The following is a 14023-nucleotide window of genomic DNA, read 5'->3' as shown; positions in this document are numbered from 1 at the left end:
AACTGATCGACTTCAGTTTGGTCCATCATGTTCGTCCCTGTGCCTAAATATTTTCTTCAATTAAAATGTTATCATATCCTCAAGTCTCAATTACAAAAGTAATAAAAGAAATCAAGGTTTATAGTGTAAGTCAACGAATGGATGTCAATATAATATGAGCGTGTAACTCATCCAACCATCAAAATGTCTCATCTCACATATGGTTGTAGTTGAGGACAACAAATAGGTAGAAGAACAAAGTGTTTTGAAATTGTTAAACTAAACTATTTGGGTGAAAATGAGGAGATTTGTGTATGAGAGAAATTGAGAGGATAGTTTGATGGAACAGAAGAGGGAAGAGAAGAGACATACTTGGAAGTATAAAAGAAAGATTTGACACTTTTCCAATATACTATCTTAGTCTCTTCATCTTCACTCACTTTCTACATTTTTATAGCTTTGCTCACTAGTCTACCTTCATCCTCAATCTAAAATATCCTACATCTTTCTTTTTACCATTTATACTTTCTAGTAGAATGATAGAGATTCTTGCCATTAGTGATATAAGTGAAATAAAAGCTAAAGTTTTACAAAACTAACCCATTGTATAAATTCTTTTAAGAGAGAAAAGAAGGAAATGAAGCCAAAAATGAACAACTCATTAGCTTACACATAAATTACATGCCAGCAAGGCTTGAAATAAGAACTAAAAGTGAAGGTTGTTTGTTCAATGGAGTCATTTATGGATTTGTTTCAGAAGCCTGTAGTCCCTTCACAAGAGGCTTTGTAGAGCTTTCACAGCTCACACACTGATCTCCTTGGGGCAAGTCTTCGACCAATCTCGATAACCTATCGAAAACTTCTGCTGCACTTGGACGTAACGAATGATCTTCATTGACACAAGCTCTTGCAAGTTTAGCCAATTTGATTGCTGCATCAAATGGATAGTTATCCCCCAATGCACTGTCCATCCATTCCCTCAGTTCATTTTCATTATCTGATTCCATGATGGTCTTGATTTTCTCTGTTAGCCTAACACTTCCTTCACCATCGGCATTTGGCTTTGTTATTGGTGTTTTCCCGGACAAAACCTCCAAAAGAATCACCCCATAAGCAAATATGTCAATGGTTGGAGAAATTATACCTTGGTGGATGTACTCAGGAGCCAAATAACCCAAGCTCCAAGAGGCTGGATTGGATGAACATAATTTTGGATCTTCAATGTCATTTTGAACACATTTTGCCAGTCCAAAATTCCCTATCCTTGCATTGAAATCCTCGTCTAAGAAAATGTTTCTGCTCTTAATGTTTCGATGAACGTAAACTGGTTTCATAACGTGGTGCATATGCTGTAGCCCGGCAGCGACGTCAAGACAGATATGCAGCCTTTGACTCCATGTTAAAAAACAATAGCAAGAGATGATGAATTGGTTTTTCATTGCCAAACCACCATGAAGCCAGTCCTTTAAGGAACCGTTTTTCGCATACTCAAAAACTAGAAAGGAATCAGGATCCTCGGTTAAACATATTCCCAAAAGCCTCAATATGCTTGGATGTTTGATTTCATGTAAAAGGTTAAACTCAATCTTGGAGATAGTTTCGTTCTCCGTCCTCTTTATCGCCATGTTCTTCCCATTGAGACGTCCTTGATACATAGATCCTTCTATCTGATTGGTCGGATTAAAATTCTCAGTTGCCTTCCGGATCTCCTCAACCGTGTACATCGAAATGAGCATCTTGCTTGCATTGGACTCGAGTAGGTGACTATCAAAAGTGTCTTGGGATCCCTCAAAAGAGAATTTCTTATCGCTCGCTGTTCGGATACTGAGACTAAGCTGTTGTAGCTCCATGTCACCTCTTTCTTCATATGACTTCTGTGTCTTCTTCTGCTTGTCTTTTTTCAACTTGATTACAAGGAAATATGTTATTGCAGCAATGCACACTCCAAGTATAGTTACACCAACTGCAATGTAAACTCCCAAATGCAACATTTTCGCTTTATTCTTGTGGGGGTTGATCGTGGGGATGCTGGTGGATGGAAGATGTAAATTTGGTTGTTTTGGTTTCGCAAAGGAACCGAGGATTGGTTTACCATTCACTGGAATCAGTAGAGTCGAAAATGGCACAAGGCTTTGTGGTTTGAAGGTAGATAAGGATCGGCTATTAGCAGTAATAATAGATTCAGGGGTTGTATTGAAATTTGTGGCTAAATTGAAAATTGTGTCACCTTGTCTCACAGGGTAGGAGATCAAGAGCCTTGGTTTTGGGCCACCTGCATAGGAAGATGGACATCCACATCTCATTGGTATCAGTAATCGAATAGAGTCTCTGAGACCCCACGGCGACACCCCGGGATTCTTCTCCTTTATCGCTTTGCAAGTTGTTAAGCCTTCCAATGACTCAGCAATACTGTAAAAGCTCTCTCCTTTGATGGAAGTTTTTGTTAACTCAGCAAGGAAGAAACTCCCATTGCATTTACACTCAATTGGTATCAGTAAAGGTTGGTTTTTAGGAAGAAACTTTGTATCAGCAGAGAAGCCATTGATTTCAGCAATAGCAAACTGATTGATCCCCAAGTAATAACTAAGGTTAAAGAGAGACGAAAACTCCGAATTCGCGAAAAGAACAGCAAATGTTCCACATTGCATCAAAGTCTCCTTTCCATTGCAATGGAAGCCAAACGCATTGGACAACATGGAATCGCAGCTCAACGAGCTCTCTCCAAATGCAGAGGAAACCAACCAAATGAACAGAACAAGAGTTCTCAAGAACAGCACATTGATAACAATGGCCATTTCCCAACAAAAACTTCCACAAAACAGTTAAAATTTTGTGGAGATTTATCCCTCTTGGATCCAGAAGCTAGCATTTGAAAAAGATGAGAAATCTTGGGGGAGGGGACAAGATTTTTTGGGGGACACAAACAAGAATCGGTTGTGCACTTAACCAATCAACTTCGATTTCGATATGATTCGATAAGGGATGATGGTTATGAATCCAAGTTCTTTGAATTCATTACTAATTGGTTGTGATCAAAAGCATAGATTTATAGGTTAGGCTGCTATATCTTTTGAGACAACATTGGATTTTTCGTTGTTAGTTATTTATTTATTACCATTGCTTTAACATTGCAGTTCTCTGTGTGGAAGCAACCACCACATGTTTCACTCTTTATTCAAATCTCTATATCTCATATGATTGAACAACATTTTTTGGCAAAAATAGAAACCTGGCTTTTGAATTCAAATGTTATTGCTTCTTTTTCTTTTTTGTATCAGAGTTCTCAAAAATATTTAGAAACCTTTTGTACAGAACCTGCTTAAGAATTGCAGCTTCTGGTTACTTAAGAAGAAAATTTCATCAACATCTTTTAAAAATGAAATAATTATATATATATATATATAAAGTATAATGGAGAGAAGGTGTTAATTGTTGTTCATCCTAATTTCTAATTTGGTCTCGAAATCTAGTAGATCTCCAACTACCAAATGCTAGGTTTGAAAAAGAAACAAACATACATCAAAATTATATAACCATATAATTAAAAATTGAACATAGTGTGTGACAAAGGGACATTGATGCAAAATAGATACCAAATTTGTGGCTATAACTTTAAGAAGAGACCATATGTTTAACCAATTATTAACCCATAAGAAAGAATTGGAGAAGAACATTCACAAAAATGGTTGTCAGCACCAAGTGGGTTAGCCTAGGTAGGTAGGCATATATCAATTGATTAACTACAACACCCTTTTTCTCTACAAAGCCATGATGCTTTGCTATATCTTAGGGGTTGCCTAATCTTTTTCATTATTATTCAATCTCTATAATTATAATTATGAGAGGTATGATGTTAATTAAGCCTATTCTATTTGCATTCAAAACATTGTTCAATCATTAAATTCACTCATACCAAATGACCCACACTTTACTCCAACAAAATTTACTTTTTTAATTCATCATTTTCATGACTCTCCTCAATTATTTTACTTTTAACCAAAACTTCATTTATAATAGAGATTCTATCCTACTTTTAAGACCATGGTTGCTCCTTCCTCACCATGCACGTGTACCATCCGATGTAACAATTCATTCATTTCTTAAAAACTACGATATAGAAAGATTATTTCATGATTCGACAATAAAAAAGGAGATCGAGTTAATGGAAGGCTTTGATACTTAACCTTACCCAAGATGTATATTTTTTCTTTTCATTTCATTGGCTAATACTTATAACATGTTTACATAATTAAGTGAGCTATGAGTTTTAGAGTTAAAAATCCTCTCAAATATATTTCTTTGAGAAAGGTCGGATACTTCATTTCACGTACTAGACGCATCATGATCTGATACTAATTCTTTGTACGGTTTAAGAGTATATGTGCTTCATAACTTTTTAGTAACTTCACATATGATTCATCATGCGAAAAAAATATTATATCTTATTCTATGAAGTCATTGTGAGCCAACTTTATTGATTATTAATATACTAATATACTAAATCTCAATTTTGATTTGTACAAGAATGGCTAACAGTGGATTTCAATAGAAGTTGGAGAACTATATTTTAAAATATTAAGTTGAATAACTAAATTTAATTATGCATGTCTTTGAATAATGATTCTATTGAAAAGCTCTCGTCATAAACACCATTAATATGTTTACATGGCATATTTGGCCAAAGGGTCTACAATCATATTTGTTACATTAATGCTTTGTCAATAGTTTTAGCAATCAAGATTGAGTAGAAGCATGATCTAAAATCATGACATAACTAGAGCTCACAAATTAGATACAATATTCTAAATGCATATATCAAAATTCAGAGTTTTTGGCTAACCTTAGTATAGCTCAAATAGTTTGAGAGAAATTAGATGATGGAATATAAGTATACATTTCTAACCAGACAAATGTGGAATGAAATTATGTAAAATTGAGAATGAAGGATGAATAGAAAGTTAAAAGGTAACTGTTTCATGCATCCTAAAGCTGAGGCATTGATTATTGGGCATACCTTTTAGGTCAAATTTCTCATCACTATTATAAGTTGACAAACAGCACCAATAGCACATAGTTTATTAAATAATTATTAGCATATAGAACCTATTAATAATCTCCCCATTTCTATCCTATTCCATTCCCCACATTAAAATGCTGCTCTACCACAACCTTGAGTGATGAATACAAACTATAAGTATAAGCCTATATCTTATTTTGATCTTAAACTCTCATGCATCCAGGGGACATCTGAATAAAATCATTATTGACATAAATGAACTATATATTATATATGGGTTGTAACTCTAACTTATGAGACAGTGAAACTGGTGATATGACAATGAGAAAAAGGTAAGAGTATGGAAACTACAAGAGAAAATAGAAGCAAAAAGTGTATCTCCATGAAGAGTTAGAAAGAGGATGTTTTGGTATTGGGGTGCAGGAATTGGGTTCCCATTAAACCAAACCGATTGAGACAAGATTCACATTTCAATTATATTTCAATTTTTGTTTCTACAGGAATGCATTCAAATTTACATGTATATAAGAATTGTGTCAGTGTTCTGTTATTAATTATTGAGAAAGAAAAACTTAACTTAATTCTATGATCTAACATGAGGGAGAATTGGAAAACAACAAAGAATATCATCAAAACCAAGTTGAGAGATGGAAAGAGATGGCATGTGAGAGCACATGGCTAATCTCTCTGGATGTTAAATCTTGGAAAACAAAAACAAGAATATCAATAATGTCTGGGAATTGGTTTCAGAGACATACCTTCGGCCGAGGAATGAAAGGAGCTCCTCCCTTGGTCAAGAAACACAAACCAGTTTTCTTCTTTAATTCCTCTTTCACGTGCTCATTCCTTACTTTTTGAGCCGGTCAACGCCCACTCCAATGTTTTCTTATGTTCCTTGAAGAAACTCCATGAATTTCTCAAATATATATACAATCATCCTTGAAAACAAATGAAACGTATTAAATACTATCAAAATATGGTAGCTTTAAATCCAAATTCTGTATGCATTTCTTATATCTTATCAATAATGAATATCAGAATATAATTCAGATTCATAGTATCTAAAGTTAAATAAACTGGGGAGCGTGTAAAGTTATAACCACGTTGGAGAGAAGAAAGCATAGAACATGTACCATCCAGTTGGCAATGCTAGTCTTGTATATCGGGTATGAATTTTGTATAACTAACAAAAACTTCATATACAATCACATCGAAGGTCTATTTGGAGTGACTTTAAAACTTTGAAGGTCGTTCCAAATAAAGCCCTTCAAACGTTAAGATCTACTAGTTAATATAAAAGTAAAGAAGCTTTATAACTCTTTGTAATTTATTCAAAAATCCTCTTATTGCATAGGAAGTATACATAAAGTTTTCCACTAGAAGCAAAAACAAATACAAAATATAGATCAACTTGTTATCCCTCTGCTTCTATTAGTGGTTTATTGGGTGGGGGTTGGGGGGCTCACAAACCGTATGGTAGTTTTGATTACACTGACACCACTTGAATCAAATCAACTTCTGTCAATCTAAAAATATCCCATGTGGATTGCAAAAAGTAAAACAAGATTTGATGGCGGATTATTGAAGCTTGTTAAAGGATCAAGATTTCTGCTGGGCCTCCTCAACACTATTCCTCAGAATGGATATAACTTCCGAAGGCTCGGGAGCTCCAAACACCGAACTTCCTGCAACGATGCAGTTTGCCCCAGCTGAAGCTGCTGCATCTATGGTTGAAGGTCCCAACCCACCATCCACCTGCCCACCAAAGCAAAACTAACCAGTCAGAAACCATCCTTCATACGGCCATCTGTACACTGAATTTCAACTGCAACGAGTACGCTACATAGAGTTTGTGCAATCCTGGTAGCATACAAAGATTGCAACCAAAAACTATTGGCTAGATTGGTTTTATCTTTCCAACACATTAATTTATCATGGGAAATTTTACGAGGGCTTAAAAGACTGGTGATTGGAACCATGTTTGCAAAAAGAGTGAGTTCTTATATCAAATACTTGACCAGAGAAAGAATAAAGCCAGAGTTAAAATTAACGTGAATAAATTCTACTACTAATTGAGAGTGATTTTTTTAATCTCCACTTCAGTAAGCACTGAGTTTTAATAGCTTTAGGACACATTCTGAGGTACCCAAAAATCTCAAGAAAAATTCATTAAGGTCGCAGAAAACTGAAAGATATTAAAATAGAGAGAGAGAGAGAGAGAGAGAGAGACCTCAATGTCAAGAGATGGGTACTTCTGTCTTAAATTTCGTACCTGAAAAAGTTAAAATCAGTAACGAGATTCAACAAGAATGCCAATCAAACAATGTACAAAGAATGTTGAAAATGTCGAAGAAATGGAACCTTATCCATCGTTTCTGGCATGAACTTTTGACCACCGAAACCAGGTTCGACTGTCATAACAAGGACCAAGTCCACAGGATTTTCACTTTCTACCTGAAATTGAAGAAATAACAAGCATCAAATAACAATTATAAAATTTTGATGCAGCAGCATTTGCACAAAACCATAAGTACTTTGCTGGATATTGGACGAATAGCATTTGCACAAGACATATATTATGATATGTCTTGGCCTCAGTTTATTTATAAACAATGGGGGAAGCGTTTGAGAGCTTCCCAACCTCTCTTAATTTTCAAAGAGAATTGCAATCACAAGATATTAGACAGAAGACAAAAGACGCCCCTCCTTACCCAAACTAGTGAGTATTTAAAGGAAATAAACAAGTAACAAACTCACATCTCACAGTCCCATAACTAACAGAATTCCTAAGGGTCCACTCAACTCTTATAATCACTCTTTTCAATCCCTCTTATGCCTTGTGTATAGACCTTTAACCGGGGGCCTTATCACTACAACATATCAATCTTGTAAATGAAGGATATGAAATTGGGGGAGGAGATGAGAAGATCAATTGCATACCAAAGGATAAACTTCTTCAATGGGTGTTCCAGGTTTTAGCGCTACCCCTGACTTCATGCCCTTTGACTTAATTTCTTGGATTAGCTGCTGCCAATTGTCTACCAGAGAAGAGGGAAAGAAAACTTAAATAACTATGATGCAATAGAAGTAGAACAAATCAGAAGTCCAAACACAATGTACCTTTGGATACTTCAACATGAAATGTAAAGCCTGAAGCACCAGCTTTTGCCAAGGGTTCAACATAATCAAGAGGATTTGTAACCATAAGGTGGCAATCAAGATATGCCCTGCAAAACAATAAATTAAGACAAGTTAATGCAATGCCATCAAGCTCTAACAATCGGCCATTCCCCAAAAAGAAAGAAAAATAAACAAATAAAAAGAGTGCTGAATTCTTGAAATCGAAGAAGCAAAGTGGTTACATTACTTCGTATGTTTTCTTAAACTCTCGATGACAGGAGCACCAATTGTCAGATTTGGGACAAAGTGCCTGTGGTAGATACATAAACAAAAAATATAGATATATCACTTTCCCAGCTAGGCACAAGAAATAAACCAATAGAAAACTTGAAGAGTGAAAAAAGCATGCTAAATTGTGTAATCCAGATGATGCACAAATCACACCACGGAGAAATTATGCGTAGTCCTGTTACAGGTTGAATTCAACCAAATGACAACAGATAGATTTTCATAGAGCCAACATGTCGATTTTTTTAAAAGAAAACTTCATGATTTTCTTGATAATTAGAATTTTTCAGATGATCGTTAATCTTAAAATGAAGAAAGTAGAAAGGTCAAGAAATTACTAGGTAAAAACTAAAACAGTATATCAGGAAAAACAAATGCAGACCCATGTTATGATCGTTATTAGCTTAGCAGTTCTTAATCACTATAATAAAATCCCAGGATCCCAATTAGGCAAATACATTACAGATTGTAATAGATTGCCAAAGCCAACATATAGTAACACGGAAACTTTAAGGTAATCACTCGTAAAAATGAAAATGTAAAATACATTTTCTTCCAAGATGTAAAGTTGGGGAATATGGATAGGAAACTAGGTGGAGTGCTTTTGGAGCTCAATGAACACTGGCTGGGTTTCCTTGAATCTTTCGGTGATTCAGGGGAATTCTGATCAGATGGGAAAAAAACTGGAGGATCTTAGGGGCCATTTGGGCTTCCAATTATAATAGTTAATGGATTCAACTTTTCCAACCTACACTTAACTACAATATTACTATTCTAAATCCCTTTTTGTTACCACGTTTACTTTTTCCTACTCATCCTCTCTCCTTCTCATTAACTCACACTAAAATAGTATACACCCCAAACACAAACTATTATAACCCACAAATTATAATAATCACCTCAACACTCCAAAATCCTTCCAGTTTACAGAGAGATCCAACTACCTATTGGTCAAAATGTATGGTCAAAGTAAAGAACAACTCTATTGTTAGGAACCAAGGTAGTATGAGATGCCTTTGTCCCACATTGGTTAGAATAGAATTACCAATGTGGTACTTAAGTGGCTTGACTCTCCTGCCCCAATAGTTGGCTTTTGGGGTGTGGTTCTCCAAGGTGCTTAAGTCCTAACATCTACCTAGTTTCTATGGGATGAGTTTTTGGAGACTTATAATACCTGTGAAAGTTTCAAAACGCATAGGTATCAAGGAAAGAACTATATCAAACCATTTACCAATTAAATCATAAATAGGTGATTCTGAGAAGAGGCCAAACACTTTTTTAGTTTGCAACGCCAATTTCTTTCCAATAAAAAGGGGTGGTAGCAGAAAGAGTGTAGTGAGTGTCAACCAAGCGAAGGATAAAGGCAAATAATGAAATCATAATTCAAATCCTAAAATTGAACCATTATCAGGGGTCTAAACAATTAGAAAGGATGAGATGGACAGACAAGAATCGAAGGATAAATTGATGGAGGTCAAACGTTGGGATGAGAAATGGTGCAAACTACAAACATAAAATTAAAATGCCAAGCTTCTTCAATCGAGATTTAGGAGCAATAAGTAAGAAAGACCTTATAATCAATGAAATGTTTGGGTGAGGGGGCTTTGGCCCCTATTTCATTGAAATGTTTTCTTTCCTTGAGAAAAAAGAAAGAAAGATCTTATAACTGAATTGTTGAAAAAGTAAGATACAAACTTGGTCCAGTAGAAGATAAACAAGACCAATGTTTTATTTTACCGGAATACTAACATGCAATAACCTTTGTGGGATTAAGCATAAGACACAAGAAAAGTAAAAGATTCAATAAGATAAAGCGAATGAAAATTAAAAGATGCATACATATAGGGGAAAATTAAATTTAAAAAAAGCTAATTGATTTATATGTAAGACAAACCAAGATCCAAGTGATATGAGTCTTTCAACAAGCCACAAAATCATGAAAAATAAGCTAATGCAGGTACCTAAAAATTTAGAGCCATTCTACTAAATAAGTTTTCATCGTCATTTTCCCCATCCCCTCACTAGACTTCTATCGCTACAAAATCTTCCTCTTGGTCTAATTTTCAAGTTCCTCCACATTTTTTTGAGGGAAGAAAAGAGAGCTTCAACTGAAAAGGCCAAGTGAGGGATGATGGTAACTTTTTGTTAGATTTTCTTCTCTCTTTTTTTCCATCTTTTCTTTTACTTAAACTAACCCAAGCTTGTTTCTGTAAACAAATCATCACAGGGGAAGCTCATGCTCAAAAAGACTAGGCACCTCACCCATGGGTAAGCATGCAGCACGTCTAAGCACACACTATTTGGGGCTTTCTTTAAATTTATAAATAATAAATGAAACTAGATATTTCGCAAGTTTCTTCAGCAAATCTTTAAAAATAAGCAGGCATTTGGCTAGAAAGTAGATGCTACAAGCGATCAACACCATATCGGTCAACGTCAAGTTATTTTGAGAAGCATTCAATCCTAAATTTAACAGGTGAACAGGTATAAAATTAACCACAATATCAAACCCATCAACATGAAACACATTGCAGTTCAACAGGAGCGTGATATCAGCATAGAATGAACCTACCCATCCTGCAAATAAAGCAACAAGAGATATCAGATGTGATGCCAGACAAATTCATCACTAATGTGCAAAGTAAATGTAGTTTATAAAACCACATCCACTCTCGCACATCACAAAATTTGCAAGCATGTCATTATAATATCTAATTGGATTATGCATCACTACACGCCTTTCTCTATACTCTCACCAACCAATATAAGAAAGTGAAATGCATTCTTTAAAGAGGACTATTACTATTTTTTTAGTACAACATTTGTGGGGATGGGGATCAAACATTCATCCTCTAAAAAAGAAGGCCATGTCAATTACCATTGAGCAAGGCTCACTTTGGCAAGATTGTAATTATTTTATTATTCAGTTCAAAGGAAGTTAAATTGGGAAGGAATAAAACTAGAGAGGACACGAGCAGCACAGAGAAATCATTAGCTAAGGCGAAACTCTACCCATCATAAATGGGTGAATTTACTTGAAACAATCCCACTAGTACTATAAAAGTATTAAAATAACATAGATAAAATTCTATTGATACCCAAAAAGTATAGACAAAGAAGATGATTCAAACAATTAAAGTGAAGTAGATTATGAAGCAATTCAATTAGATGAAAGGTAAATGGTGGGCAATCAAGACTAAGAAGAAATACTATGATCAAATGGGTGCAAGAATCAAAAGATAATTCGTCCAATTCCCAATTCAGAAAAACAGAAATAGAGAGCGTGTGGGTACCATAATGTCCATGTGAAGCCAATCCGCACCAAATTTAAGCATTCGTTCGGCCTCCGAAGCTAAATTAGCAAAATCTGAGGATAGCATTGAGGGTGCGATTTTGGCAGCGACTCCCATTTTCGTCTAACTCTTACTCGCTTAGCCGATCAAAAACTGAAGCGACTGAACTGCGAGGAATTTGCAGATACAGATATGTATCTCGAGAATTGTAGAAAATGGAATCCAACTCCGAAATCAGATGGTTTTCAACAAATGCGTGTTTTGAAAGATAATCTTACCAACCCCTGGCGGCTGGATTGATGAGGAATAAGATCAACTTTCGTGAGGTGTTTTAAGAGCATCATCCCTCCTTTTCCACCATCTCCACAAGGTTCTTCATTTCTTCTCATCCTTACCCGACTCGACTTTCCTGACCTTTGACTCGATTTTTTTTATTATTATTATTTTCCTACAATAAGAATGGGATTTCAAAAGGATAATCCATATGGATCATCCAAATATTGGGTGAACATAATGTAATTAAATGGCCTCATTTTTTAAAAAATTTGTTGATATCAAATTCGACCCAAATTATCAAAATGTTCGTCTCCAAAGCTAATAAATTAGAGTTTCGCTCTTGCCTATCTTGCTTTCTTTATTTTATTTTTTACTCACAAATCACTATTCTCCCTCTCCCTCTCCCTCTCCCTCTCCCTCTCCCTCTCCCTCTTAATCCTCAACTTAAAAAAAGGTTTTAAAATGTGATGGATTTATCATCGACTATAGAACAAGTTTATCTCATTAGTTTTTAATTGTCTCTATTAGAAACATTTTTTTAGTGTGCTAATTTTAATTAAATTTCTTTTGTATTCTCTACTTGAAGAGTGAGTAGTCAAAAACTTTGAGAGAGTCTTTTTGTAATTGGGGTCGGGGATAGAGAATTATTTATTGTGATGGTAGCAATTTTTCTTATAATGGATTTCTTTCTTGTCCATGGTATTTCCTCCAAGTTGGAAGTTTTCGATGTAAATTATTGTCTTTTTCATTTTTATTATTTTCTCTTAATTTCTCTATTACTTTTCTCCTTATTTACTACGGGATAGAAGCGGGAGGTTTTTCCATACAAGTGGTATCAAAACATATGTTTCATAGTTTTTTTAATTTCGAAATATGTCATGTGATTGCAACATTGTTTGAGCTTCCACATCATAAAAGCATTCTCAAAACATATTTGTGAATAGCATGAGTTGTTCACTATCTGTTCTTTTACTAGGAAAAGAATTACATCTATCAAGCTAGCTTTATGAGTTCAATAAGGTTTAATGTGGAAATTTGATGGAAGGATTAACTTTGGCTTGTGGCAACTGCAAGCTGTCAAGGATGTGTTGATACAAGTGGGGTTACACAAGGGCGTCAAAGGAAGACAAGACACTAAGTATTTCTAAAGAGTTTAGAGAGCCCAATGGTGATTCGAGTAAAGGTTCTAAGGCATTCAGCATGAGCGATGAAGAATGGGAGGAAATGGATTTGAGAGCTATAAGTGTGATTAGATTAAATTTGGCTAAAAATATTATAGCAAATGTGGATAGAATTTCAACAGCTAAACAGCTTTGGGAAAAACTTGAAGCAATGTATCAAGCAAGAGCATGTTAAATTGGTTGTACCTGAAGAAGTGGTTTTCCCTGCTGCAAATGGTGAAATATATAAAAATATCAGACCATCTGGTTATTCTCAATGATATTATTTTATGAGCTGAGGGTGATAGGAGTGAAGATAAGGCACTCCAACTTATTTGGCCACTTCATCCTTCTCTATAGACACATGAAACCAACCTTGAAGTACTTAGGGAAACTTTAGATTTTGCTAAGATTGATAGTAAACTTTTGCCAAAGGAAAGAAGACCTAGAAGTGAGGGGCATACTTCACAGGAAGATTCAATACTGGTAGCTAGCAAGTGGAAGTAGAAGAAAGAGTTCACGTAGAAAAGGGTTTGTTGGGAATATGGACAGTCTGAACACGTAAAAAAGATTGTTCTAATAGAGCAAGTTTGTAAAAAACCTTTGAGTCAGATGCGAACATTGTCTTTGTCATCACGAAAGATGACTTCCATTAAAACAAGACAATATTTTCATCGTTGTGGTATGTCTACTTGTCATGATAGAGTATGTGATGTTAGCGATTCCACAAGTTTGGACACAGACATTGACTTTACTGTTATGTAAGGTGTGTGGTGGAAGTTATGTTGATGACGGAAGGACTTTCAGGTGAGCCAAGTAGGTGGAAGTTGCACCATAAATATAGTAAGGCTTATTGTCATGTGATTAAAAGGGAAAATCTTGGGAGGTAA

At 35.2% G+C, this 14023-nt stretch overlaps 2 protein-coding genes across 3 annotated transcripts; both read right to left on the bottom strand.

Annotated features, from left to right (window-relative positions):
* Positions 1-543: 543 nt before the first annotated feature.
* On the bottom strand, positions 544-3385 carry LOC101212376 (protein LYK2). The gene has a single exon (XM_004138743.3). The coding sequence runs from the start codon at positions 2772-2774 to the stop codon at positions 720-722; it is 2055 nt and encodes a 684-aa protein (XP_004138791.1). The 5' UTR covers positions 2775-3385; the 3' UTR covers positions 544-719.
* Positions 3386-6290: 2905 nt separating this feature from the next.
* Positions 6291-12131, bottom strand: LOC101209273 (ribulose-phosphate 3-epimerase, cytoplasmic isoform). 2 transcript variants are annotated; one of them, XM_004138562.3, is made up of 9 exons: positions 11976-12131; positions 11698-11864; positions 10977-10981; positions 8364-8426; positions 8117-8223; positions 7937-8034; positions 7358-7450; positions 7227-7268; positions 6291-6751 (listed from the first exon to the last, which is right to left on the bottom strand). In XM_004138562.3, exons 2-9 carry the CDS (start codon positions 11812-11814, stop codon positions 6596-6598), a joined length of 681 nt encoding a protein of 226 aa, XP_004138610.1. In that variant the 5' UTR covers positions 11815-11864; positions 11976-12131; the 3' UTR covers positions 6291-6595. The 2 variants fall into 2 exon arrangements, with proteins under 2 accessions (XP_004138610.1, XP_011649966.1); XM_011651664.2 differs by having other exon boundaries at positions 11698-12126.
* Positions 12132-14023: the final 1892 nt, after the last annotated feature.

This window comes from Cucumis sativus, chromosome 2 (genome assembly GCF_000004075.3).
Source record: "Cucumis sativus cultivar 9930 chromosome 2, Cucumber_9930_V3, whole genome shotgun sequence".
NCBI lineage: Eukaryota > Viridiplantae > Streptophyta > Magnoliopsida > Cucurbitales > Cucurbitaceae > Cucumis > Cucumis sativus.
This window is presented reverse-complemented; position numbering and strand designations above follow the sequence as displayed.

What these genes read in the sequence shown, in the direction of transcription:
- LOC101212376 (XM_004138743.3), bottom strand. Translation starts at nt 2,774, where the DNA reads ATGGCCATTGTTATCAATGTGCTGTTCTTGAGAACTCTTGTTCTGTTC.
- LOC101209273 (XM_004138562.3), bottom strand. Translation starts at nt 11,814, where the DNA reads ATGGGAGTCGCTGCCAAAATCGCACCCTCAATGCTATCCTCAGATTTT. An exon ending in TTGAAGAAGTTTATCCTTTG is followed by an intron (nt 7,451 to 7,936) that starts GTATGCAATTGA and finishes CTTCAATTTCAG; the next exon opens with GTAGAAAGTGAAAATCCTGT. An exon ending in TGCCAGAAACGATGGATAAG is followed by an intron (nt 7,269 to 7,357) that starts GTTCCATTTCTT and finishes TAACTTTTTCAG; the next exon opens with GTACGAAATTTAAGACAGAA.